At 54.1% G+C, this 25,776-nt stretch overlaps 4 protein-coding genes across 15 annotated transcripts; 2 read left to right on the top strand and 2 right to left on the bottom strand.

The window, feature by feature from the left end:
- Nucleotides 1-355: 355 nt before the first annotated feature.
- Antkmt (adenine nucleotide translocase lysine methyltransferase) lies at nucleotides 356-2,149 on the top strand. Its single transcript, XM_052758775.1, is given in 6 exon segments — nucleotides 356-661; nucleotides 1,022-1,126; nucleotides 1,209-1,349; nucleotides 1,666-1,716; nucleotides 1,872-1,940; nucleotides 1,943-2,149. Coding segments are annotated over 6 exon segments (690 nt in total). The 5' UTR covers nucleotides 356-499; the 3' UTR covers nucleotides 2,105-2,149.
- Ccdc78 (coiled-coil domain containing 78) lies at nucleotides 2,140-6,276 on the bottom strand. 5 transcript variants are annotated; one of them, XM_052758768.1, is made up of 14 exons: nucleotides 6,038-6,276; nucleotides 5,691-5,960; nucleotides 5,357-5,473; nucleotides 5,181-5,267; nucleotides 4,856-4,966; nucleotides 4,436-4,524; nucleotides 4,245-4,323; nucleotides 4,035-4,160; nucleotides 3,606-3,781; nucleotides 3,398-3,479; nucleotides 3,164-3,243; nucleotides 2,630-2,696; nucleotides 2,459-2,559; nucleotides 2,140-2,368 (listed from the first exon to the last, which is right to left on the bottom strand). In XM_052758768.1, exons 2-14 carry the CDS (start codon nucleotides 5,931-5,933, stop codon nucleotides 2,257-2,259), a joined length of 1,470 nt encoding a protein of 489 aa, XP_052614728.1. In that variant the 5' UTR covers nucleotides 5,934-5,960; nucleotides 6,038-6,276; the 3' UTR covers nucleotides 2,140-2,256. The 5 variants fall into 5 exon arrangements, 3 of the variants coding, with proteins under 3 accessions (XP_052614728.1, XP_052614729.1, XP_052614730.1); XR_008222528.1 differs by having other exon boundaries at nucleotides 2,255-2,368; nucleotides 2,459-2,555; nucleotides 5,691-6,276; XM_052758769.1 differs by lacking the exon at nucleotides 5,357-5,473 and having other exon boundaries at nucleotides 5,691-6,276.
- Nucleotides 6,277-6,349: 73 nt separating this feature from the next.
- Haghl (hydroxyacylglutathione hydrolase like) lies at nucleotides 6,350-9,250 on the top strand. Of its 7 annotated transcripts, XM_052758779.1 has the most exons (9): nucleotides 6,351-6,470; nucleotides 6,754-6,959; nucleotides 7,246-7,310; nucleotides 7,395-7,512; nucleotides 7,599-7,707; nucleotides 7,789-7,892; nucleotides 8,080-8,181; nucleotides 8,405-8,484; nucleotides 8,819-9,250. In XM_052758779.1, the coding sequence occupies exons 2-9, from the start codon at nucleotides 6,855-6,857 to the stop codon at nucleotides 8,985-8,987; spliced, it is 852 nt and encodes a 283-aa protein (XP_052614739.1). In that variant the 5' UTR covers nucleotides 6,351-6,470; nucleotides 6,754-6,854; the 3' UTR covers nucleotides 8,988-9,250. The 7 variants fall into 7 exon arrangements, 5 of the variants coding, with proteins under 5 accessions (XP_052614738.1, XP_052614736.1, XP_052614740.1 ...); XR_008222531.1 differs by having other exon boundaries at nucleotides 6,350-6,470; nucleotides 7,599-7,892; nucleotides 8,300-8,447; nucleotides 8,819-8,899; XR_008222530.1 differs by having other exon boundaries at nucleotides 6,350-6,470; nucleotides 7,599-7,892; nucleotides 8,300-8,484; nucleotides 8,819-8,862.
- A 5-nt stretch (nucleotides 9,251-9,255) lies between these two features.
- Nucleotides 9,256-18,216, bottom strand: Ciao3 (cytosolic iron-sulfur assembly component 3). 2 transcript variants are annotated; one of them, XM_052758773.1, is made up of 11 exons: nucleotides 18,083-18,216; nucleotides 16,783-16,878; nucleotides 15,390-15,533; nucleotides 14,981-15,113; nucleotides 13,049-13,183; nucleotides 12,568-12,686; nucleotides 11,675-11,804; nucleotides 11,142-11,214; nucleotides 10,711-10,848; nucleotides 10,218-10,375; nucleotides 9,256-10,081 (listed from the first exon to the last, which is right to left on the bottom strand). In XM_052758773.1, the coding sequence occupies exons 1-11, from the start codon at nucleotides 18,146-18,148 to the stop codon at nucleotides 9,843-9,845; spliced, it is 1,431 nt and encodes a 476-aa protein (XP_052614733.1). In that variant the 5' UTR covers nucleotides 18,149-18,216; the 3' UTR covers nucleotides 9,256-9,842. The 2 variants fall into 2 exon arrangements, with proteins under 2 accessions (XP_052614733.1, XP_052614734.1); XM_052758774.1 differs by lacking the exon at nucleotides 18,083-18,216 and adding an exon at nucleotides 17,670-18,020.
- Between the last annotated feature and the right edge of the window lie 7,560 nt (nucleotides 18,217-25,776).

Genomic DNA, 25,776 nt, shown 5'->3' with positions numbered 1-25,776 from the left:
AGGAAGTCTTGGTCAGCAGAATCCGCATGAGGAAAATGACTTCCAGTTATAGTAGCCCTGGTTTTAACCTGGGGCTGCGGGGCAGGAGCAGTGTGGCCTCAGGGGGATCCAGAGCTGAGATTTCATATAGTTGTCTGCAGGGTGGACCCAGAGGCTAGCCGCTGTAGATCTTGGACCATAGACCTACGAGGGGCAAACCCTGTAAGGCTCGCCTTTCTCCTGGGTCATTGAGACTCGATACCATCACCCGGAACCCACAGGAGGGGCCACGCCGGGCTAGGGGGAGAAGAATGAGTGACGGACTGGCCGCACAGGCCCCTTCCACTTCCGGCGTCCGATCGCAGCCTCTGTCTAGGCTTATGCGGTCGCTGCAACGGCTGGGGTAGGCTCCGGACAGAAAAAGCACGGCTCAGGTCGGCGGTCGCCGGGAGGGCAGCCGCCTCCAGCTCCCGCCTGGAGGCCTTGGGAAGGACGACCCTGGACTGCGTATCTCTCAACCATGGATCACGACGACCCGGCCGAGGCGTTGACTGCACTGCGCGAGAGGCGGCCGGGCTTGTTGGAGCTATTGCAAGCAGCGGCAGGCTCGGGGTTGGCCGCCTACACCGTGTGGGCGCTGCTTCTGCAACCGGGCTTCCGCCGCGTGCCTCTGAGGCTGCAGGTGCGACGTGGGACGTTCCTTAGAAGGAGCAGGACCAAAACTGAAGCGAGACGTGGATCAATGGGTGGGATCGCTCGTATAGATGGGCGGGACCAATTATGATGCGGGACCTAACCAGGGGACCGGATGTACGGAGAGGTGGAACTAATATGTTGCAGGGCCTGAGCCTGTCGTTATGACCAAGGGTATATAAATGAAGCTGGGATTGAATTACTGGGGCGGGGGGGGGGGGGGGAGAGGGGCGGGACTGCACCGGGTGTGGCGGATATCTAAGGAAGGAAAGCTAGTAGGCATGCAACCCCCAACCTGGTGATTTGGTCTGTGCAACTCTAGCCTCAGCCCACCAAATTCCTTATTCAGGTACCCTACGTTGGCGCGAGTGCCCGGCAGGTTGAGCACGTGTTGTCGCTGTTGCGAGGCCGCCCTGGAAAAATGGTGGATCTAGGCTCTGGTGATGGCAGGATCGTAAGGCCTGTGTGTCCGTTCGTTGCCCCTCCCGTGGTGGCCCCCTCCCTACGTCCAGGTCCCACACTCTTGGCTCTCATAGGTGCTGGCGGCCCACCAATGTGGTCTCCGTCCAGCTGTGGGTTATGAGCTGAACCCGTGGCTTGTGGGACTTGCAAGGCTGCATGCCTGGAGGGCTGGTTGTTCCGGGAGTGTTTGCTACCATCGAAAGGATCTCTGGAAGGTAACTTATCAAACTTCATTTTATCTTTTTTTTTTTTTTTTTTTTTTTGAGACGAGATCTCTAGGCCAGGCCAATCTCAAATTCACTATATAGCCTAGGATAACATTGAACTCCTGCCTCTTACCTCCTGAGTGCTAGGATTACAGGCATGCACCATCAGACCAAGTTTATGCAGAACTGAAGATCAAACCCAGCTCCTGATACCTTTATCTCCCGGGTTTCATGCTCTGAATGCTACCACACTGATACCTGGGTGGGCTGGAGGCCAGAACTCAGTGACCCCATGCCTTCCAGCCTTTATCTTTGTTTCCCACAGGTGAGCCTCAGAGACTGTCACAATGTGTCTGTGTTCCTGGCCCCCAGTGTGGTAGGTCTTGGGTCTGCTGTCCTGCTGGGAGGTCAGGGCCACACTCTTGGCGCTCGGCGGCTCTGAGGGCTGGAATAGGTTCTGGGCCTCGCTGGATGGGGCAGCTTTTCCTTACCTGCTCCTGTGCCCTCCTCCCTCCTGTTCGCTCCTTACAGCTCCCACTGCTGGAGGACAAGCTGCAAGGAGAGCTACCTGCAGGGGCCCGCGTGGTGTCTGGACGTTTCCCCCCCTTCCCACCTGGCAGCCTGTAGCTGTGGTGGGTGAGGGCCTGGACAGAGTCTGGGCCTATGATGTCCACGGTACTGGGCCAGCTGTGTCTTCTTGTGGGGTGTCCACCAAGGCTATCCCAGAGTCCAGTTCTACCTCCATCCCTGGGACCCTTGTTTGACAGGCTGGCCGACCAGATACAATAAAGACTCGATACAGGCTTCAATCCTGACTCTTGTTTGTTCCAGGAATCGCTCTATGGGGTGGGGTGTGCAGTGGGTTCCATGCTGGCTGTGAAGAGGTTTGATTTGTAGTCTCTGGGAGACTGGCTAGCTAGTGACTCGGGGTCCTTGGGCACTGGGTCCTAGTGGAAGGCATAACTTCCGCTCCCTGGTGGTCTCCGGTATTCACCAACTTCCTCAGTCTCTGGATTTCCTGCTTGTACCTGATTGGGATGATCAGACAGATCACCTCTCTGGTCATGGGCTCTTTCCCTTTCACCTAGATTAGGGCCCTGGAGTCACACCCGGCCTACCTGCCCAAGTGCTGGTCCACATACTCCTGTAGCTCAGAGAGCTGCTGCTCTGCCATGGTGGCCCGGACTATCAGCTGCGCCCGCTCTCGTTCCAGCTCTGCCTGGTGGAGGCAGGAGCCATGAGCCAGGGCAGGGCGTAGGGAGGGGCCCCCACCATTCCTTGCCCACTACCTGGGTGTCCTGGGAGAAGTCCTGCAGCTTCTTCTGGATTTGGGCCCAGGATGCAGTATCCAGGGCCCTGTGAGGGGAGGAGGGCAGGAGGGGCAGTCTCCAGGCAGGCATAATGCCTGCTGTGTGGTTTTAGGACAGCATAGCACTGCCTGGGGCTCTGGAGCATCTGTATCTGGAGAACCCTCTACTAGGTGTCTTCTTCCCCAGAACTTGTCTATTAGGTTCCCTAGTCCCTGGGAGGTGCTGTCTCCAGTGCCTGCCTGCTCTACAGCAGGTGTAGAGGGCCAAAGCTAGGGCTGGCCATGCCACCCAGACTGTCAGCTCCCACCAAACCCAAGTGTTACCTATTAGATAGTTAACAAAGCAGCCATCCATTTTTTCTGTGATTACCAGTGTCCCCCATACAAACTGAGATAGCCCAGAGCAGGGATAGGAGAATCCCAGCCAGCAGCAAGGGTTGGCAGAATGGACGAAGGCTGTGCAGCTTTCTACCTGACTCCTAGACCTCCCCTCCACCAACAGGAGGGCACTCACAGTGGCTGTGACCTGCTGTCCTTGGAAGTTTCACCAGGTCCTTTCTCGGGGTGCTGTAGCAGTGTCCTGTGTCTGCCATACTGTAAAGCACATGGTGGGTTCCCTTGATTAACTGAACAAGGCCAACTGCTCAAAGGCTCTGAGCTTGGGATGAGGCCTGGGGGGAGTGCTGGGCCTCTGGGCTTCAAGGCAGTTTCAGGCAGCAGGGAGGGGGCACCTGGGTCCCAGCATTACCTCATTCTCCCTTTGGTGGCTGAGTTCGGTGGCCCAGTGCATGGGTAATGGCTCCAGGTCGATGGCTGTTGCAAAGGTAGCCCTGGGAGTACCATGTGCCCTGTTGGGATCTATTTGTGCCTGGGACTGCACCTGCAGCATGCTAAGCCACAATGCAGGTCATGTGGGGCCACCCCACCCCCGGTGTCTGGGTCAGGGTGGAGCCCACCTGCAGGTGGTTAGCAGCAACTCCTGCCCCCGGCTCAGATCTGCCAGGCGCTTGCGGTAGGTCCGGGCAGCTTGGGCCAGTTGTTGCTCTCGGCTTCGGTGTGCGGCCCGAATGTCCTGAAGAGTGGCCTCCAGGAGCGACTGAAGGGCTGCCCGACCTGTGCTGTTGGCAGTCTCCTGGAGGAGGTTGGGTAGGACAGAGCTAGGATTGGGGCTGGCTTTGGACTAGGTTAGGCAGTCAAGCTGGAGGAGATGGGCTTGAGTTGGGTAGGGTGGCACTTGATTGGATCTAACCTCCCCTCCTACCCCAGCTGCCTGTGCAGGGACCTGGGACCACAAAGTTTCCCCATAACTGTCCAGCACATCCAGGCCAGGCTTGCACTCAAGACTCAGAGGCCACTTCCGACCGCCACAGAACCTAAGTGCTCACCACTGTCTCTTTGGCATAGCGCTGCAGCCGGACGGCATACTCCTCATTCAACTTCTTCAGCTGCAACTGCAGCTGAGCATTTTCAGCTTCAGCCTGCCGGAGCTGACCCTGACAGGTAGACAGCACCTGGGAGTGTACAAGAGCTCTTGTTCTGTTTGTAGGACTCCCTCCAGCGACATCTTGAGGCTCATAGGGTGGGTAAACCCTCACCATGGCTTGGGCAGCCAGGCGCTGACCAGCTGTCCTGGCTTCTTCTCGGGCTCCCTTCAACTGCTGGCCTAGGACTGCCCTGTGAACACGGTACACGCTCAGCTAGACCACGATGAGGTGCTCCCTCATCCCCCGAAGGAGGATCTTTCTGGCCACTGGGCTCTGCTGGTTCTAGGTGAGGTGAAACTCACATTCGTGTCTCCAGCGCCTGCTGCCTGACTCTGTGATGCTCCAGGACCCATTTCAATTCTTCCTGCAGCGTCTGCTGTCCTCCCGATGGCTGGAGGGTGAAGAAAAGCTGGCTGTGCAAGGGACATCAAACTCTGGAACCCCCCCTGCCCCCCACAAGGCGGGCAGACTTCAGGCTAGGTGGCTGTGCACTCACGTTGCTCATGCTCAGGCTCAGAGAGTCTGTCTTGCTTGGGCTGCACCTTCGTGGTTAGAGGGGAAGCGAGGGGAGGGGAGGGGAGGGGAGGGGAGGGGAGGGGAGGAAGCAGCAGACACCTGTTTCACTGCCCCTGTGGAGGTGCCCAGCCCGGCTCTCTTAAGTGCTCATGGTAACCTGGAGTCTGTGGTAAGTGACACATTCAGGCCTGGGCTTCTTCACTGACCTCTTGTGGTGGCACCTGGTGGTGCCCTGGATTGGCTGCTGGTTGGACTCTATGTCCCTTGCAGTCACCATGCTGCTCTAGCTCTAGCACCCGGCTTTCTAGTCGTAGAACCTATGGACATCAAGGTGAGCAGGAATATCTGCTGGACCACCCGGAGCAAGTAGGTATTCACCTGGGCACTATACAGGGACCAGATAAAAGCCCACAGACACGAAGTGTGAGTTTACTCCCAGGCACCTGAACCCCTTCATGGTGCTTGTCCTGGGGGTGCACTCTGTTCCTGAATGCACTCAGGCTGACAAACAGAGCTTGCATGGCTACTCACTTCCTTCTTCAGCTCGAAGACTTCAGCTTCATGTTGTTCACGAAGGTGATGGGTTGCAATCTGGAGATCAACTAGCTCCTTGGAAACCTGTGGGTAACCAGGTGAGAGATGCTGCCATTGGCTTCATGGGCTTTCTGCTCCTACCAGAACCCAGAACCCCACAGCCCCACAGCCACCTGCAACCGCTGCTTCTCACTCAGCTCTGGATCTGTCTGATACTCTGTCTCCAGGCTGGTAGCCCAGGCTGGGTGTCCAGAAACTCTTGGCAACCAGTCCTCAGTTCCTGGAACAACCTGGGAAGGCACCCCCCCCCCCCACACACACACACATTCAGGTGGGTCTCCAGCCTGGGCTGTGGACCCCGCTCTTATAGAGGCATTTCAGCCCTCCTGAACAAGGTCAGCTCCTTCCCTGGGCAGGAACAGACACGGGATCCAGGATTTCATCCCTTCTGGTCTGTGAAGGAAAGGAAGGACCCCAATGCAACATCAGTGTCCTGGGAAGACTCACATTCTCTGTGACTTGAAGTGAGGCCCCTGGCCTGGGGCCTGGGGCTGCTACATCCTCCATAGGGGAAAGGAATTCTGGCCCCGGACCTGTTTGATGGTGGCCTGCTTCCTGGCTGTTGCTGTGAGTGTTGCCAGTGTTGCCAAGGCCTCTGTTGATCTTAGAGACTACCCATCCTGCCTCCAAGGAAGGGCAAGGCCGTTCAGTGCTTACGAAGAGGGTGAGCGTGCTCAGCTCTTTCCACATTCCATTCCTTCACGGGCCCCATGTCATCTGGGAAGTACAGACAGGCACCCCGTTTATTTCAGGCCAACTGGATCCAGCAGGGCATGACAATGCTAAACCTGTACCTGCAGTTGTGGGCACTATTTGTCTTTATATGGGATGTCCTGCCCTCCTGTAGGGATTCATAACTCTAGACTCTTGCATATCTTCCTGTGTCAGCTGAACTCACACCAGCAGGTGAACAAGCTGGACACACCCTGCCACCCTCTGTCTGAGAGAAACGGGCATAATCAGGGGCAGTGAACTTCGCGAGCTAGCTCAGCCTGGGCACCAGGAAGGATAACTTGAGGAGATGCCCTTGCCTGATGCTGAGATGGAGCATGCTCACTACACTACCCGGCGCCCTATCGGTGCGTGGATTCCCTTTTGCGCACGCGCAATTCCTGCGTCTCCCGTCAGATCTCGGCTGCACTCAGGGTCGCGCCGGGGGGAGTAGGGGAGCGTGGGAGGCAGCGGCCACGCTCTGGCAGGGACGCTAGATTGGCGGCTCATGTGTGGGTGAGAAGGACAGCAGGGAATGAGGACGACCCAGGCCTTGGGGTCTCACTGTAGCTGAGAGAGGCGGGGGTCTGTGGAGGAAGGCGGGGTCTACCGGAGCTAGGAGGCGGAGCTAGAAGGAAGCCGCAGTGCTGTGTAGCTTTTGGGGGAAGGTGAAGCTGGGACAAGGGGCGGGGTCTGAGGTGGGCAGGGCCGCCGGCCCCTGAGTCTTGGGTCTTGGAGCTAAAGTGGGTCCTCTGAGAAGCTCCTGGGTAGCGGAGCAACTCTTCTTTTGTACCCCCAGTGTGTGTGTGTCTGACCTGCCTCGTGCAGCTCAGGAGAAGGGATTCACTAGGCTGGGGTGCCTCTTTTGGAGAAGGTGAGGACTGGCTGAGGTCTGTGACCATGAAGGTCAAAGTCATCCCGGTACTTGAGGACAACTACATGTACCTGATCATTGAGGAGCACACACGGGAGGCAGTGGCTGTGGACGTGGCTGTGCCCAAGAGGGTGAGGACCGACAAAGGATGCCATCAAGGGACTCCCTACCTCTCTGTCTGGAGCAGACCCGATCCCCTATATTTGTACCTTACAGTTGATGCATTATCTTTGGGTTCCCCTGAAGTTATGGCTACCTTTGGTGTTTGTGGTGCCCCAGTACTTTTAATTGTCTGCCCGATATCTTCCCTGACCCGTGCTGTCCTGAGTCCTGGGCCTGCCTGGAGAACTAAGCCCTGAACCTAGTGCCGCAGTATGGGATGGGTGGCCCACGGCACTACAGCTCCATTCTTTTCAGCTGCTGGAAATTGCAGGCCGCGAGGGGGTGTCTCTGACCACGGTGCTGACCACCCATCACCACTGGTGAGTAAAGAGGGTGTGTGCCGAGGCCTAAGTCAGATTCCTCCACTAGCACTCTGACTTGTCCAAGCTCCTGTTCTTCCACAGGGACCACACACGTGGAAATGCGGAGCTGGTGCACCTGCGGCCGGGACTGGCAGTGATGGGAGCAGATGAGCGCATCTGTGCGCTAACCCGCAGGCTGGCACATGGGGAGGAGCTTCGGGTGAGCATGCGCCCAGAAGGGGTGGGGAGAGTCCTGGCCCGGGCTTGCCCTCCAGCCCTCACAGGTCCAATGCCTCACCATCACAGTTTGGGGCCATCCATGTACGATGCCTCTTGACGCCGGGCCACACCTCTGGCCACATGAGCTACTTCCTGTGGGAGGATGAATGCCCGGACCCACCAGCTCTCTTCTCTGGTACCTTGCAGCCTGGACTCATCCACTTATGCAATTTCACTGTGCCCTCCCTGCCCCCTTCTGACCCTCTTTCCTCCCTAGGGGATGCTCTGTCAGTGGCAGGCTGTGGCTGGCATCTGGAGGATACTGCACAGCAGATGTACCAGAGCTTGACCAAGATCCTGGACACCCTGCCACCCCAGACGGTGAGAGAGCCTTCTGTGGGGTCCACATGCGTGGTACTGAACTTCTTCCTGGTACAACCTGTGCTTCTGTACCTGTCCTGCTTTGGTAAAGGTGGTGTGGACCAGAGTGGGTTGGATGCTAGGTTAGGGGTGAGTGCCTTCCTTGACTTGGGGCAGTGTGTGTTCACTGAGCTCCCTCTTCTTGCAGAAGGTGTTCTGTGGTCATGAGCATACACTGAACAATCTTGAATTTGCGCAGAAAGTGGAGCCCTGCAACGACCACGTGCGAGCTAAGCTGTCCTGGGCCCAGGTGCATCCTTTTCTGGCTCCACAACAGGGGTGGAGGCAGGAGTAGTCTTCCTGAAGTTTGGGGGAAGTCCAGAAAGGGAGTCACTGGAGAGTCAGACTGACACTTCTGCTGGCTGCAGCTGGCTAGGCCAGAGTCTGCCCTGCTACAGACCGTCTGCCACCCACCTTAATCTCCCTGTGGCTGTTGGATCCCAGCTGTAATCAGGGGCCTGTGCTCTTTGCAGAAGAGAGATGATGATGATATACCTACTGTGCCTTCGACACTGGGTGAGGAGCTCTTGTACAACCCTTTCCTGAGGGTAACGTAAGTATGGCTGTGTCCTGGGCCTTCTTCCTGTGGTGGGGCCTGGGCCGTTCCAGTGGATGGGGCAGCCTCAAGAGGCCATGTGCACTGCCAGCTCGAGTGTCCCCGTGGAGCAGTCTCAGGACTAGCTGGCATCCTTGGGGCCTCTTTGGCAGTAATTTGGGTAGTTAGGAGGGTATCTAGGGACTATTTATTGAGCTGAATGTCCCTGGCATCAGGGAAGGGCCCTCTTCCTTGTTAAGGGCCCTCTTCCTTCTATGCAATGCTCTGCTTGGCCCCACCCCCATAGGCAGCTGGCCAGCCCCACAATTCCCCAGCATACTCTTCCCTGCAGAGAGGATCCAGTGCGTGAGTTCACAGGCCAGGTGGCACCAGCCCAGGTCCTGGAGGTACTCTGCAGGGAGCGAGCACGCTTCCAGCTTGCTTTGGAACCACCGCAGCCCCAGGTTCGGGCACTCCTGGCCTTGCAGTGGGGGCTTCTGAGTACACCCCAGGAAAAATGAGCCATGTGGGAAGGCTGCTTGTCTCCACACCCCTTCTCCTGATCTCAAGCTGACTGGAACCCTGCCTCCAGAACATTCCTCTGAGGCCCTGCTACCCTGCTTTAAAGAACCAGCAAATGGTGCTTTCCTTGTCTCTACTGCTCAGGGGGCCAGACAGGCGGACTCTCCGGAGGAGCTGTTGTAGGCCCTGAGACATACATGTCTGGGGGCTGAGAAGGGTGAATAAACTTGGAAAGGCCCAGTGTGGTGCCAGACACACAGGAGATGCTTCCAGAGGTGCAGACCTGTTTATTAGTGGTGAGGCTGGGAGAGAGACAAGCTATGGAGTTCTCACAACCATACAGGCGTGGTGCTATCTGACTGCCCAGACGACAGCCAGTTTTTAGAGGATCAGGTGCCCCACTAGGTTCAGGCTTGATACCTGCCCTATACATTGTAGCTTTAGGGGTTAGCCACAGAAAGGAAACAGCTCATACTCAGGCTACTACAGCCGGAGGGCAGGGCAGGGAATACGCCCATGGCTCTGGGCCAATAGGAGAGATTCTAGAACCTCATTGAACCTTTAGCCTCCTTGGCTACCCCTGATCCTGCCTGCACTCCGACCGTGCAGAACTCAGTGTGGAATCTGGAGGTGCACAGGCCATAGACCACATTACCAACCAGAGGCACGCAGGTCATGTACTGCCAAGGACACGTGCGGCTAGTGACCCACTTTAGCCCAGAATCCAAGTCATCCTTGTGGCGGCTCTCCTTGAATTCTGAAGGTCTCTGGAGTGTCCTCTGTTGCTGATACCCACATGGTCTTCCTTGGAGTCTTGGTGCTGGCCGCTGGGGCTCTCAGACTCCCAAGGCCTCCTACCACCTGATGCTGAGGCCTGAGTTGGTCTTCTCCACAGCATGGTATTGCGTGTGCAGCAAGCGGCGGGTCTGCTCGGGTCCCTCACCTTGCAGCCAGTGCTGGTACAGCTCCTGGACCCCAGGTGCATCTTCGGGTGCCTCGTTCCTCACCATGCTGTACAGTCTTTCCACTTGCTGGAGGAGCTCCTGGCCTTGCATATCTGGAGCCTTGAGCTGGCCCCCTCCATTCAAGCAGCCTGTGGCAGAGCACAGGGCATGGTGGGAAGTCAGGGTTAGCCCCCTGACTCCCGGGTGTGGAGAGGGGACGTGTCCCCTCCTGTCCAACCCTCCCACCTCCCACTGGTGGCAAGCTGCTGTGCTAGGAGGGACTACCTGAAGGGCAGGCCATGACTTCCACGTAATGGTAGGGACAGCGGCCTCGTTTCAGCTTCTGCACAAGGTTCTGGATGTTGCGGAAGCCATAGGCCACAGCAAAGCGCAACAGCACCTGGCCTTCCCTCTCTAGTGTCACCTCCTGGAAGTCCTTGTTCCTGAAAGTGTAGAAGGCTTGTGAAACTGCACATTGCCATGCAAACCTGTCCCTGCCCAGGTGCAGAAGCCCTCTGGCTTTGCTGCTTGCAGGCAGGGGAGGGATGATGGAGAAGGGGTACAGCTTGCATCCATGGGCCCACCCCGTAACCTCACCCGCAGGTGCTGCACCCAAGCAGGCACCTGCTAATTCTGGCTCAGGGTCTCTTGCTGAGGAGACTGAAGCGAGTGCCCTGGCCTGCTTGCTCACACCTCATGCTCATAAGAGGAGACAGACTTGTGCCAAGGGCTCTAGGGGTCTTCCCCCCAAGTTCACTTCAGTGCCTGCCCTGCTAACCTCATGGGTTGGTAGGTAACTTCAGCCACATGGATTCCAAAGAGCTCTTGGGCTGCGTGCCGGAACACATGCTCCAGGTAGCCTCCTGAGCCTCCACCCCGATGGCTGGTGGGCTCCTCAGCAGACGCACTACTGGTTCTGGGAGAGGGGCGGGTCAGTGCAGGAGGCTGGGGCTCAATACAGCTGAGGTCTCTTGTAGCCAGACCTTAAGAACTGTTCTTATGGTGGCCCTGGGAAGCTCAGATGGCTTCTAGAGCAGGCTCTGCTTTGACACTGTAACTCAGCCACTCTTGGGCCCCAGCCAGGCTGTGGGGAGGTCTGGAGTCGGCCAGAAGGCAGCCTGGGTAGAAAGGAGGGGACAAGACACTGCCCCACCCCACAGGCAGCATCTGACCCCAAATAAACGTTCTCAGTCCCCACCACCAACTCACAAGCCATCCAGGGGCACAGGCTCCAGCTCTGAGAGTGAGACTCCTTCTTCTTCCAGCAGCCTGAAGACTTCTCCTGCAGAGGACCACAGCACATGCTCAGTTGGTCTCAGAATGCTGAGAGGTCTGTGTCCCCAGAGGGACACTCACTCCTGCTGGTGGTGGGATGCTGAGTCCAGCCAGCCTCTGCAGGCCAGCGGAAGGCACTCCTGTCTGCAGCACTGTAAAGGGAACCAGGGCTACTCTGCCAGTCCATGGCAGGTGGTGTAGCCTCCCAGACGGTTTATTTCTCAAGGGGGAGACAGGCTACTCCACTTAGAAGTGGGGTGAAGATGGGAGCCACAGGGAGTAGACTTGAGGCACTGCCTGCCCTCAAGACTCGTTTCTGAACCAGCAAGGATCTGATACTGGGTCTCCATTGGTCACAGGATCCTGGAGGCACCGAGGGACGTCCCTGCTGTCTGCTGGACTCTAGTGCTTGGCTCTAGGGGAGCCCTGTAGACAGTGGGGGGTAGAGTTACGCATGGTGACTGCACCTGTCGTAAGGACACAGTCCACATCACGGGTCTGGTACTCCTGGTTGAAGAAGTCAGGTCTGGATGCTTCTAGCTTTTTGTCATAGCAGGGCATCACTGTCACATGGTAGATCTTGTCTGGAGTCAGATGCTACAAAGAGAGTATAGAAAACTTCAGTCCCATCTAAGCCAAGCTCCGAAGTGGCCCGACTGAAATGGGAGGCAGAGATGACTGCCAAGCATGACCTGTGCACTTACTCACACCTACTGGCCATCATATGACCAGGGTCACATTTCCTCTCCTGCTTCTGTCCCTAACAGCCAGTGGCAGCAGAGGAAGAGGCTCTCACTGCCTTTGAAAGAAAGAACAGGTCACAGTGGAAACAGCACGGACTCGAGGGAAGTGTGGCCATGCACATGCCGAGGGAATGCACAGGGTTGATGTCAGTGCTGGTGGGTTCAGGTACTACGGAAGCCAGCTCCCTTCCTCACCCTCCGTCAGTGGCTGACTTCAGTCTGGGTCCGGGAAATCGCTAGAAATGACCTCAGGTGAGATCTGATTTGTTCACCCAGCAGCCTGTGGGGTGTGCTTCTAGCCCATGGTCTCCTGCTCCCCAAACGTGGAGTCTAGCCAGCTCTAGATGTGAGAAGTGCCTTTATCTCAGAACTGGGCCCCCTGATGCCTGACAAAAGACAGCCCAGTTAGTAACAGGCCAGCTGAGCAAGACTGATACTGAGGCCAAGCTTATTCCACTGGCAGCTACCATTAGGTGTCAGTCACCGAGACACCTCCAGAAAGTGCCATGGTCACAGGCAAGGGATCAGTGGCCAGCCAGCCAGCAGGCCATCTCTCACTCCTGTGTCACAGCTGGCCACTCCTCATTATGTTATCTGGGGATGCTCAGTCCTCTTACCTGTTGTTGGGCAAAGAAGTCCTTGACCAAGGAGCCCATAACCTGCTGTGGGGACCGGGCTGTGCTGATGTAGGGCAGGATAAAGTTGCCATGTGTCTTCTCAGCATAGCAGATCCAGCCTGAGCCAAAAGGAACAAATAGGTCTGAGATGTGCACAGGGCAGGCCTGGGGGTGGTTCACAAACAGCTGTTCTCCTCTTGGCAGTGACATGACATTCTGGGGGTGGACCGATTCATAGACGAAATTACTGTGGCATTAAGACATTCCTCCTGTCACCACTGTCACGAGGAAGGCTGGCATCTAGGTGATCACCAATGGGAACTGGTGACTACAGGTGATGTCCTGGGCCTTAGGCACCTCCTAGGTACTGACATTTCTACACTCTCAAGATACCCTTCCCCATCATTCCCATTTTCCTTGTCAAGCTGTCAGTATACCAAGTCCTAACTTCAATTAAACAACCATACAGCCATGGACATACCTGGGCAGGCAGAAGCCAGCATGGGCAAGGCCTCTCTGGAGCTGGCTTGCCCTCGGAATCGCTGCACAAACTCTTTCTGGCTCTCCAAAAGGCTGAAGTTCCTTGCAAAGGCAGTATCGAAGACAAAGTGTACCCCTGGAAGGCAATGGAAGGTGAACATGTGCCTTAGCCTTAACCATGGCAAAAACTAGCAGCCAAACACCTCTGTCTTGAATGCGGCAACACTGTGGACCACAGGCCACGAGCAGGGTTCTGCCCCAGTGTTACCATAGCATGCCATTTCTATGGGGGCTCTAGGAAGCACAGTTTTACCAGGTACAGCACCTGCTGTGTAGATGACCCAAGAGCTGTCCAGTGGCCCCACCACTGCCCCTAGAGCGAATCCCTAAAGAATGTTCTCTCCTTGGCACCATCCTGAATGTGTTTAAGTCTTTCACACCAGTAGGGTTTGGCCCCTAGATGCTTTGGCCTCCTCCTGTCCAACCTGTGGTGCGTACAGAGATCTCTGCCTTATCCAACAGCCTCCTCCTCATGACTACATCCCTGAGGAGGGTTATACTATTGGCCACACTGCTGCATCCCTGCATGGGCTGTGGCCACACTGCTGCACCCCTGCATGGGCTGTGCAGACATGTCTCAGCGTCCTCTCAGCCACAGTGAGATGTCGTTGACGTCTGCCTGCCTTCCCTAAGCCAGAAGCCGAAGCTCCCGCAGGACCCCAGTGGAAGACTATGCTCCTGGCTCTTCAATCCCCCGAGGACTGGGAACTGTCCTCGGGTGATGTGGGACTGGGTGCTCTTCTCTTCTCAGAACCACCTGCCCCCTGCTGGTTTTTCTTGGGACCCAGGGGACTGAGGATGGCTTCCAGTACCACAGCAAGGGTCAGACCTCATGATACATATGTGTCACGCAAGAGCATGGGGTGCTTGCCTATCAATAGGTGTCCCCTGCGAGACTCCTGGTCATGGTGGACAATAAGTTGCCAAGTCACCTAACAGATAGGAGCAGCATTCTGTGGAGGTGGCACCATGAATGCCCATGCCACTTCCCCCGATGGGCTTGCTGGTCACTCCAGCACTGGGACCCCAATTTAGCAGTGGGCTCTCAAAACACCCATGTCATCCTCCACCCCAGCTCCTGGCACAGAGGTCAGCCAAAGCTGACCCAAGGCGGAACACAACAGATGTGACACCATGCCTGAGAAACAGTAATGGAGCCGGTAAGATGGCTGAGCAAGGAGAGGTCCCTGCTGTCAAACCTGATGACCTGAGTTTGATGCCTGTGCCCAAGTAGTGGAAGGAGAGAACCAAGTCCTGAAAACGGTCCTGTGACCCACACATACAATACACACACCCAAAATAAATATGTAAACATGTAAAATAAAAGTAACCCCGCCCCCCCAAAAAACCCCAAAAAACCAACTAAAAAACAAATAGTAACTGAAGCTGGGTACAGTAACACATATCTGTAGTCTAAGTAGTAGGGAAACCAAGGCAGGAGGAGTGTATGTACAGTGAAGTCAAGGCAAGCCAAGGCTACAAAGTGAGAACCTGTCTCAAAAACCAAACACCAAAAAGACAAAACCAAAGCCCCAAGACCAAAGGGGGCATGTGCATGTAATTCCAGCACTTGCAGGAACCTGCAATCTCATCTGAGACCTAGTTTCCAAAAACTAAACACTAACAACAGAACCCGAAAGAATCAAGTAACTGTAAAAACACCCAGGGAACGGGTGACAGCGCAAGTACCAAGTCAGAACTCTGGTGGTTTCTCCCCTAAGGTCCTGACCTCAGCCATCAGAGTGAAGCTTCAAGCTGAAGTCAGACTCGGGAGAGTGCCCCTACCGTTCAGTTCAGGGTGAGTGACAAGTGCCTGGGGGTGGGAGGAGCCCCCATACCAGCCGCCCTCGTTCACCCAAGGTTCTGCACCTACCTATTTTTTTGAAGAATGAAGTTAATTTCTTGGCAGTGTCTGAGGAATCCAGCTGAAACCTGGCAGCCAGTGATGCTCTGGACTGGGGTGAGATAGAAACGACCACCAGCCGCTGCTGACCGGGTGCTGCCACCTGGAATGCAAGAGTCTCTGGCTGTGCAGGCTTTGTACAGATTGCCAGAGGCCAGCCTCTGCAGTGACTTGCCATCGGCCTCGCCACAGCCGGCCATGTTGACACTCAGAACCCAACCCAAAGCCCCAGCCCTAACACTTAGTATCAGAGGACACTGGCATGGGAGCCAAGAAACCTAAAGATGTGGGAGTCGCTGGAAGCCAGGCGGGTGGACAGCTGAGTTTCCCCTGATGAAGTACGTGCTGTAGGCTGCTAGGGCTGGTCCCCACTGCTCACCTTATTAGCATCCAGAACCTTCTGCAGCTCCTCATGACTCTGCTGGGTGATGAGCACCGTCTCTGCTGAAGTAACACAGCCACTGCATGCCAGGCAGTCATTCAGGGAGACCTTGGCCTTCTCCAGCCTCTGGGTTCTTCCATCCTGCAGGTGAGCAGAATCTGGAGCACAGGGTCTTGTGGGCGATGGGAAGGACATTCATTCCAAGTAGGCTTTTTTTTTTTTTTTTTTTTTTTTTTTTGGTTTTTAGAGACAGGATTTTTTTGTGTAGCCCTGGCTGTTCTGGAACTTGTTCTATAGACCAGGCTGGCCTCCAATTGAGAGATCTGTCTGCCTGCCTCTCCTGAGTGCTGGGATTAAAGGCAAGTGCCGCCACCACCTAGCTCCAAGTAGCCTTCTGACGTCCACTCACACCAACAACAACAGTGTGAGAGCTGCCTGGGGTCCATTTGCCAGCCACTCTTCATTTTCAGTTACCTCTCCCTTTTCATCACGGTAGAATAAACTCAGCCTGAGCCCTTCAGCCCTCCTACAGATGCAGGAGTGGTCTGAGCTAGGGCCAGGTGAGCTACAGGGGTCCCAACTGACCAGAGGAGTAAGGCTAGAGGGTTAGAAGCCCCTCAAACTGCTCTCTGAGCCCGTGCTTTACACCAATGTCCCAACCCGAGGTTAATCCACGCCAAGAGACCCAAGGCCCACAGGCCCGGGCTGCAGCAGCACCGTAAAGATGAGGTCACTTGTCCTTAAAGTACAGCCCAGTGGTGATGGGCACCTTCCTCTGTCCCTCCAGCCATGGGGCGGACCCTTTGTTGAGAACCAGGGCCTCCTGGTGCTATGGTGTCACAGGGCCACTGTTGTGGACAGACAGCTGGCCTTCTCTGTCACAGCTTTATCCTGCTTTTCACTGTTCACAGGGATCTGCACACTCATTCTCAAAGTTCCTCCCCTACTCAGTGTTCCATGGCTGGGCATCACTTCTCCATGCGGTGGTGCAAGGGATTTTTAAAGGGATTCCTTAGAGTACAAAGGGCAGCTAGTCAGGGTTAATTTTCATTTAAAGAAGCAGGGGGGGGGGGGGGCTTGAGGAGCCAAACCATAAAATCTTATGCTACTGGAAGTAGGGGCAGGGGAAGGTGGGAAGGATCCGCCATCACCACAAAAGGGCCCCATGCAGAACAGGACAGGCTGGCCACTCAACCTGGGCACCCCTACTCACCCTCCCAGCTCCCCATGGTCAGTGACTGTGACCAGTGAGAGATGCAGGGAGTTTCAGGGTGGCCACGTCTGTGACTGGATGAGGCAGAGGAGGTATGTTTCAGATCTGCCCCCCAGCACCTACCCCCACCAGTCCCCAGCCCCCAGTAGGGACACGGCGAGACCTCTGGCTCCTTACTGGGTTCACTTGGAGATAACTCCCATCATCTTCGATGTGGATCTTGGCTATGCCACTTGCTGGCTTCTTATCCACCTTCACAGGCTTGATGCAAGTCTACACCAGGAAGAGACCCCAAACCCGGCTCTGTTAGGGGAAGGTAACTCTGGAGGGTGCTGGGCCTCAGGGATGGCTGCTGCTGCACTGAGTGAGGCTGACCACAGAGGCCAGTTCCACCACCTCCTTGCCACCGAAGCCATGCTGAGCTCTGGTTGCCCACCCTTTTCTGTACAAGGTGAGAATATCATCAAGGTCACTCACTCTCCAGGTCCAGATCAGCATGAAGACTGTCGCTAACTCTATATGCAAGCGAATGTCTGCAGAAACCCTGACAAAGTGCCGGACAGCAGCACACCACCAGAGGCCAGTGTGTCAAGAAGCCATGGCCAGACAGCAGCACACCACCAGAGGCCAGTGTGTCAAGAAGCCATGGCCAGACAGCAGCACACCACCAGAGGCCAGTGTGTCAAGAAGCCATGGCCAGACAGGCATGCTTTCCTTGGGAATATCTTGGAGGTCACCTCCAACCCACTGCCACAGATGAAACTTCATGCCTCTCCCCTTCCCCTGACATCTCCTGTTACTGCCTCCAGAACCTTGGTGGCCTTCTAGGAGATGGCCTTCCGGATGTCCAGTCCCAGGCAAGATGCCCAGTTCATCCTGCCTGTGTGGCAGCTCAGCCTCTCGTCTATGGGTCATGGGACTTGGCCCCAGAACTGCTAGCTCTGGGGACAAAGGAATACCAGGCAAGGGCACCAGCTCCTGTTTTCAGCTGGGGCTGTCTGGAGTCCCTTGTACCTTCCTCAAGGTAAGGTCAAGAACATTAGTGGCCCGAGTGGGCATCTCACCTGTCCCTTCAACATGGTCCCTTCCATTCAGATGAACAAATTGGCCCTGAGACGGGGTGGGAACGGATGTCTCACAAGTGTGTGGAGGCTGTCCAGCCCCAATCATGTCTCTGCATCACCAGTTAGGTGACACTAGGAACCCCCACTTTTTTTTTGTAACATTAAGTCTTCCTGTCACCCCTAAATACTCCCATAGCTTCTGGAAATCCCTCCTGGACATCTTGGGGTCCAGTAGCTGGCTGCCCAGCTTTCCCTGGCTCAGTTGTCTGTGTTGGTAAGAAGGGAAGCAGACTGACTGAGACCCTGGGCCCTAGGTCTCTTGCTCAGGAAAAGACACAGGTAGGAGAGGTTTCCCGCTGCGCATGGCCAGGCCCGGCCCCTCCTCCGGCGCCACTTGCCCTTGGCCGGCCCACCTGAGACGGCCCGATGAAGTCATCCAGGTCGGTCAGCTGTAGTACCCCACTGAAGGGCGACGCCATGACAGCCTCACTGCCGCTGAGCGTCGCACGGGGGTGTCGCAAAATGACACCAAACGATAGAACTGTTCCGCCACTCTGCCGGAAAACGCAAATTCCGGCGCATGCTCATTTCTCCCCGTGGGCAAGCTTTTGGAAAGGGTGCACGCCCTCTGCTGGAGGCCTTGGGAACTCAGCCCAGCGGACTCAAAGGACCGAGTTCCACAGCGGTCCGTTTTCCGTGCCTCCCTTGGAGTGTTGTGGTGTATGGGGGTAGTATAGAAAAGGAATGCAAAGAATGAAACCCTAGAGTCAGAATCTCTCCCGCATCACACAGGGATGGAAATCCGGGTCTCACTCATCATCTTGGTGCAGTACCCAAGCAAGGACCCCGATACAGTGCCTGCATCAGGAGAACATACTATTTGCAGTAGAACACAAAATTAACTTTGGTTCACGGGAATGCTTTGGAATGGGCTTACCAAAAATGAGATCGACAAGTGCTGTTGAGATTTTAAGACAGGAGTGTGGAAAAACATTTGCAGAAGCAAGTTCTTGGGCAGGTCCAGGACCAAAGAACAGTTTCTGTTTGTGTGGGGAGGGTTCTAATGCCGGAAGGAGAGTGATGCAATCTCCCCTTTCCCCCAAACCTATACGAACAAACAGAGTGGAGGGCTGACAAAATGTGAGAATTATCCAAGGCCCACCGCAGATATACAGCAGAAGAGCCTGGGACAATAGAAAGAGCCGAGACCTGACGTTGGTGATCTTGAAGACATTACAATCAGTGGATGTGGATGAAGCCAGTTACAAAAGACCACATGTGTGACATCATTTCAGCAAAATGTCCAGAACAGGCAAATGCATAGACTGACCTCAGGTGTTGGAGAGAAGGTTTGTGACCAGGGTGGTAAAAGTCTTTAGAAATAATGTGTTGTCTTTTTTTTTTTTTTTTTTTTGAGATAGGGTTTCTCTATGCAATAGTCTTGGCTGTCCTGGAGCCCACTCTGTAGACCAGAGTGGCCTCAAACTCAGAGATTCGCCTGCTCCTGCCTCCCAGAGTGCTGGGATTAAAGGCGTGTTTGTGATATCAAAATGTCTGTTAGAAGGGTTAGAATCAGGCTGAGGAGATGACAGGTGATAAAGTTCTTGCTGTGCAAACAAGAGGAACTGAGTTTGACCCCTAGCACTGATGTAAAAACCGGCCACAGTGGCATGTCCCTGTAATCCCAACACTGAGAAGGTAGAGACAGGGATTCCTGGGGCTTACTGGCCAGCCAGTAAGTAAAGGCACTTGCTAGCAAGCCTGATAACCCGAGTTCAATTCCCAGGACCCATGCAGTGGAAATAAAGAACCAACACTGACCACATAGACACAACATAGCAGAAATGCACCCATACACATATACGTACATGCACAAATAAGTGCAACTTTACAAAAGAACAAAAAGGGACTAAAACCCATTAAATCCTACATTTTTTCTTTGTTTTCCCCTCCTCCAAACAGAGACTGTCACTGAGTAGCCCAGCCTGGCTTCAGACTCTTTTTTTTTTTTTTTTTTTTTTTTTGGTTTTTCGAGACAGGGTCTCTCTGTGTAGCTTTGCGCCTCTCCTGGAACTCACTTGGTAGCCCAGGCTGGCCTCGAACTCACAGAGATCCGCCTGGCTCTGCCTCCTGAGTGCTGGGATTAAAGGCGTGCGCCACCACCGCCCGGCATAACTCAGTAACAGACTCTTAATACTCCTACCTAGCTTTCTGAATACGGGGTTACAGGAGAATCCCACCACTCATAGTGATTTGTACCCTTTAGATAGGGCAGTTGTACAGCATGTGAGTATCGTAATAAACCTATTAAAGACAAGATAGAGTTATAGCCAGGTATAGTGACTTATGCCTATAATCCTGTCACTCAGGAAGTTGAGACAGGAGGATTGCTTCAATTAAAAAAATATTTATGAGTCAAGAGGTGGTGGCACACACCTTTAATCCCAGTACTCAGAAGGTAGAAGCAGGTGGATCTCTGAGTCCGAGGCCAGCCTAGTCTACAGATCAAGTTCCAGGACAGCCAGAGCTACACAGAGAAGCCCTGTCTCAAACAAACAAACAAACAAACAAACAAATGAAATAAAATAAGTATTTATGGGGCAGGAGAGATGGTGAACTATTAGGAGTATAGGCTGCTCTTGCAGAGGACCTGGGCTGGGTTCCCATCACCCACATGGCAGCTCACAACTGTCTGAAATTCCAGTTCTTCGGGGAGCCAATGGCTTCTTCTGATCTCTGTGGACACTCGGTGTACACATGGTTCACATACATAGATACAGGCAAAATATTCATGTACATAAAATAAATGAATCTTAGGAAACGTATTGTGACTGTGTGCATGCAAACATGAATGTGTGTCAAGACAGGCACTGGCCATTATGAGGAGTGTGAGCACCTGGATGTCAAAGGGCGACTTTGTAGCACTGGTTCTCTGCTTCCCACTCTGTGCCTTCCAGGAGAGGAGCTCTGGTTGTCAAGCTGGCAACCTGCTGAGCCGTCTTGTCCGCCCAATTGCTCAAAGTTTGAGGCCAGCTTGTGTTATGCAGTGAACACAGGCTAGCTAGGACTACACTGTAGGACTTTTAAACAAACAACCAACCAAAGGGTGGGGACGGAAGGCTCAGTGACTCCAGCTTCTGGAGTGGCCTTGAGTCCAGGACATTCAGTCTCACGGTGACATGACTGTCACCTACAAGAGACCAACAGAGTAAGGTAGGGAGTTTTGCTCATTTCAATACCTGAGGACCAGAACTCAGCTTCCTGCATGTTGGGTAAGTGATCTCTTCAGCTTTGGGGCTAGTTTCTGGTTCATAAAATAGGACCATGGTTTCCGATTCTCTTTCTCTCTCTCTCTTTTACACACACACACACACACACACACACACACACACACACACACGAGGTGGGGGCCTTGTCATCCCCTCAGACATCTTTCATTAACTCATTTCCCTGTGGGCACTAGCTCTGTGCAGATGTCAAGGCTCTGGGTCCCCGAGCTCCTATTTTGCAAATTATTTCATCATCATCATTAGCTAGTATTTACCATGTGCTTCCCCTGTGCAGGTCCCTAAGCTAGACTCTGGGAACTGTAGGGTTTACAGACGTCAGGGAGGGGAAGGGAGGACACAGGGGCAGCCAGGGACACTGAGAGACACCAACTGGGCCTCAGCTGCTGGGACACTGTGCCCAGTGTGGCATTCCTTCCCATGGCTGCCCTGGGTACTCATGGACCTCTTTTGCCCACAGGTACCAACATGCCACCCAGTTGGGGGAAGCAACCACTTCCTGTTGCCCGTGTGGTGCACACTGAGACTTGCCCATCGCCCTGTCTCTTCCCTTGATGACGCTTGTTTCACCATGTGTAAGGACCCCGTGCCACATGTTAGTACCCCGAGGCTGCTGTGACAGACGGCTGCAGCTGAGTGCTTAGAACAATGGAAGTTTATTTTCCCAGCTCCGGACATGAAAAGTCTGACATCTGGGTCTGTGCAGCGTTTTCCCACCCTCCCCAGACTGCAGGGTAGAGATTTTCATGCCTCTCCCACTTCCAGGGGTTCGGGGAGGGGGCCCCCAAGCTTGTGAACACATAGTTCTAGCCTCTGTTTTCCCGTGATCACCTCTACATGTCTCTGAACTTCTCTTGCCAAACTCCTGTCACTGGACTTAGGGTCTAACTTAGTCAAAGATCACCCCGAGACCTTCGATGTCACCATACCTTGTGGGAACAGAGGGTGGACTGGTTTTCCTCAACTTGACACAAACCAGAGTTACCTGGGAAGAGAGCTTCCCATTGAAGGGTTGCCGCCATCAGATTGGCCTGTGGGTATATCTGTGGGGTTATTTTCTTTATTAATGATGAATGTGGGAGGGCACAGCCAACTGTGGGCAGTGCCACCCCTGGGCAGGTGGTCCTGGGTTGTATAAGAGAACAGGCTGAGCAAGCCTTGGGAAGAGAGCCAGTCAGCAGCGTTCTTCCGTGGTCCCCGCTTCAGTTTCTGCCCCCAGGCCTCTGCCTTGAGCTCTTGCTCTGACGCCCTGGGTGATGGATTCTAACCTGTAAGATGCAACACACCCTTTGCTCCCAAGTTGCTTTTGGTCATGGTGTTTTATCACAGCTACAGAAATGCAAGTTAGTCCTGAGGGGACGTGGGAGACAGCCTGGAGCTGGCCCAGAGTCAGTGTGACTGACTCTGTAATGTGGGTATAAAAGGACCTTGGAGTGGGGGCAGGGCTGGGTGATACACCCACAGATGATCTTAGCACTCTGGGGGCTGGGAAAAAAAAGGACTGTGAGGTCGTCTTGAACTACACAGCCAGACTTAAGTCTAAAAAAAATGGGTTAGATAATAGCTCAGTTGACAGTGCTTGCCTACCTGGTACAAAACCTGGGTTCAATCCCTAATACTGCCTAAACCAGACATGGTGGTACATACCTGTCACCTTAGCACTTGGGAGGTGGAGGCAGGGAGATCAGAATTTCAAGGCCATGCTCAGCTCCTTAGCAAGATTGAGGCCAGGCAGGGCTATAATACATGAAACCGTGCCTCAAGATAAGTAAGCAAGTAGATGAAGGACTGTGAGGGGAGTGTGCCAGGAGGGAGACACGAAGAATGGGCGGAGGGAGGCGCGTGTGTCTGATTTCAGCCCTGTCTTCTTTCCCAGTCCCTCCCACGCTGTGTTTGAAGACCCTGTGCTCCAAAATCCAGAAAGGAGAAGTAGGGTTCCCCTCTTCAAGCTGCACTTGCCTGTGGTCTCCAAGGCCCAGAGGATACACAGGTGCTTGTGGCCACTCTGAGGCCCTGCAGGGTTGGGGGTGCCTGTGCCCATGGAGTCTCCTCAAGCAGGTTCTCACTCCCTTCTGTCAGGAGCAGCATTCCGCTCATGAGTTTAGGCCCCGAGAGCTGCCAGGCAAATAAATTGGTGGGAGGGGCGGAGGACAACACATCCCACCCATGCCTAATGCTGGACTGGAGGTTCCCTGCACCTGGGTCAGGTCAGGGGGTGTGGCCTGCCTCTGCCTCCCCAGTGCTGGGAGCAAAGGCGTGCGCCACCACCTCCTGGCTCCCCAGCCTTTCTTTTTCTCTACCTCTTAAGTGTGTGTGTGTGTGTGTGTGTGTGTGTGTGTGTGTCCGTCTTTGGAGGCCAGAAGACAGATTCTGAATCTCTGGAATTGGAGTACAAGCAGTTGTGAACAGCCCAATGTGGGTGCTGGGAACTGAACTCTGGTCCTCCGAGAGAGCAGCAAGCTCCTTTAACCACTGAGCCACCTCATCAGTCCTGCTTTTCTTTCTTTTCTTCTTCATCATCTTCTTCTCTTTCCTCCTCCTCTTCTTCAAGATTATTTCAGGATTTTGTTACAGTGGCCAGCTGAGACCTCCTCACCACTCAGTAAGTTGTGGGTGAATCAGCCTAGGTCCCTGATGGTTATGGGGTCACCACTCTTCTGTGGGTGGATGGAAGGCCAATGTGTCTCATCCTGTCCCTTGTGACTTAAAGTGTAGGAACTTCCTCCTGGGAAAGGCCCCACTGGGGTGCTGGGCTCCTTGCGAGGGGTGGGCTCCCCACCACCAGTGTGTATTGTGGGCTCAGGTGGCATCTCTCTCAGTATAGAGATAAAGTGGCCTTTTGTAGGAAGATGTTGCAGCGGTGCTGGTGACATTGAGCCCGGCCTGCCCTTGTATTTCATCCTACTGAAACCCTGCCTACCTCATTAGAGCCCAGTGTGAAGTAAGGCTCCGTGATGGAGGCCGAGCCGCGAGTTTTATTTGTTGAAGAGAACTGCTGTCGGGCAATGAGCACATCATTAGGGGCATAATCAGCACATGGTTTTGTCCTTCTGGGGCTGCTACATCTTGTCAACAGGTGGGATCCCAGCAACGGCCGCGGGGGAGCCCGCATAGGCAGCAATTAGGAGCTAATGAGAGCCTGAGTGGCTGTTCAATCAGAGCAGTGGTCTGAAGGGGACATGAGCTGGCTGTCACTGTGGTTGGTGTAGCCTGGCCTCAGGCCTCCTTCCAGCTGAGGTGTCTGATTAGGGACAATGGCTTTTTTGTTATTTTCACATTTATTTATTTCTATTTAAAAATGTCTGTTTACGCCGGGCGGTGGTGGCGCACGCCTTTAATCCCAGCACTCGGGAGGCAGAGGCAGGCGGATCTCTGTGAGTTCGAGGCCAGCCTGGGCTACCAAGTCAGTTCCAGGAAAGGCGCAAAGCTACACAGAGAAACCCTGTCTCGAAAAACCAAAAAAAAAAAAAAAAAAAAAAAAAAAAAAAATGTCTGTTTACTTGTTTTCTTATTTACGTATCTCTTTATTGTGTGTGAGCAAAGATGTGGAGGTCAGAAGACGATTTGGGGGAGTTGGTTCTCTCTCCACTCTGTGAGTTCCAAGACCAAACTTAGGCCATCGGGCTTGGCAGCACATGCTTTTACCCACTGAGCACCTCACTGGTTCTATTATTTATTTATTTTTAAGTCAAGTATTTATTTTATTCTAGTTTTTTAATTGAAAGTATATTTTTTCCATATAATATATTCTGATTATGGTTTCCCTCCCCCTCCCCTTCCCCCTTCCAGTTCCTACCCCCCTTCCCTCCCATCTAGATCCAAACCCTTTCTGTTAGGAAACAGTCCCCCAGCCATGCGCACGCCTTTAATCCCAGCCCTCGGGGATTAAAGAGACAGGTGGGTCTGTGTGAGTTCGAGATCAGCCTGGTCTATAGAGCGAGTTCCAGGACAGCCAGGACTACACACATACACACAAAAAACCCTGTCTTGAGAAACAGAAACGAAACAAAAACACACGCTCCACACAAGCCCCCCCCCAAAAAAAAAGATAAAAACAAACAAATCAGAATAGGACAGAACAACAAACAAGGGAAAAAAGCCCAAGAAAAAGCACAAGGAACACATATAGACACACGCATTTGCACACACAGAAGTCCCATAAAAGCACAAAACTGGGAGCCATAATGTATACGCAAAGGACCTGTAAGGTAAGAAAAAAAGCCCCAATTTTACATTATGAGACGAAGAACCTGCCGGGCGGTGGTGGTGCACGCCTTTAATCCCAGCACTCGGGAGGCAGAGCCAGATGATCTCTGTGAGTTCGAGGCCAGCCTGGTCTACAGAGTGAGATCCAGGACAGGCTCCAAAGCTACACAGAGAAACCCTGTCTCGAAAAACCAGCCAACCTCCTCTCTCTGTTCTGTTCTCTCTCCCCGCCACCATCTTTCTCTCTCTGTTCTCTGCTTCTCCCCAGGCCTGGTTCCTTTGTCCACCCCTCCCCCCTCCTAATAAAGCTCTGATACTGGCGGGGGGGGGGGGGGGGGGAGAAAAACCAAACAAACAAACAAACAAACAAAAAGAGATGAAGAACCTCCAAAGATGAGGTTGGGTTTTTGTGTGACTCCACTGGAGAAAACTAATTTTTTTACTTGCAAGTGGCTATCAATTGGAGCTAGTTTCTAGGTCAGGGAAGGGACATGCGTCCACTTCTTTCAGCTCTAGAACCCCATCTGGTACAGGCCTGGGAGGGCTCTGTGCATGCTGCCACAGTCTCTGTGAGTTCACATTATTTAATTTCAAGAATTACTTGTATCCACTGA

Source organism: Peromyscus californicus, unplaced genomic scaffold, assembly GCF_007827085.1.
Source record: "Peromyscus californicus insignis strain IS unplaced genomic scaffold, ASM782708v3 Scaffold_3__1_contigs__length_106647218, whole genome shotgun sequence".
Classification (NCBI taxonomy): domain Eukaryota; kingdom Metazoa; phylum Chordata; class Mammalia; order Rodentia; family Cricetidae; genus Peromyscus; species Peromyscus californicus.
Note: the sequence above shows the minus strand (reverse complement) of the source record. Positions and strands in the feature narration are given on the sequence as shown.

Excerpts from the sequence above, each read along its gene's own strand:
- Ccdc78 (XM_052758768.1), bottom strand. The coding sequence starts at position 5,933 with ATGTGGAAAGAGCTGAGCACGCTCACCCTCTTCGTAAGCACTGAACGG. Across the intron at positions 4,161-4,244 it reads GCCTGGCTGCCCAAGCCATG|GTGCTGTCTACCTGTCAGGG; the intron begins GTGAGGGTTTAC and ends GTACACTCCCAG. Across the intron at positions 3,244-3,397 it reads GCCACCAAAGGGAGAATGAG|TATGGCAGACACAGGACACT; the intron begins GTAATGCTGGGA and ends TGTGCTTTACAG.
- Haghl (XM_052758776.1), top strand. The coding sequence starts at position 6,855 with ATGAAGGTCAAAGTCATCCCGGTACTTGAGGACAACTACATGTACCTG. Across the intron at positions 7,311-7,394 it reads CTGACCACCCATCACCACTG|GGACCACACACGTGGAAATG; the intron begins GTGAGTAAAGAG and ends GTTCTTCCACAG. Across the intron at positions 8,182-8,404 it reads CTAAGCTGTCCTGGGCCCAG|AAGAGAGATGATGATGATAT; the intron begins GTGCATCCTTTT and ends TGCTCTTTGCAG.
- Ciao3 (XM_052758773.1), bottom strand. The coding sequence starts at position 18,148 with ATGGCGTCGCCCTTCAGTGGGGTACTACAGCTGACCGACCTGGATGAC. Across the intron at positions 10,376-10,710 it reads GTTACCTACCAACCCATGAG|GAACAAGGACTTCCAGGAGG; the intron begins GTTAGCAGGGCA and ends CTACACTTTCAG. Across the intron at positions 10,082-10,217 it reads AGTCATGGCCTGCCCTTCAG|GCTGCTTGAATGGAGGGGGC; the intron begins GTAGTCCCTCCT and ends GCTCTGCCACAG.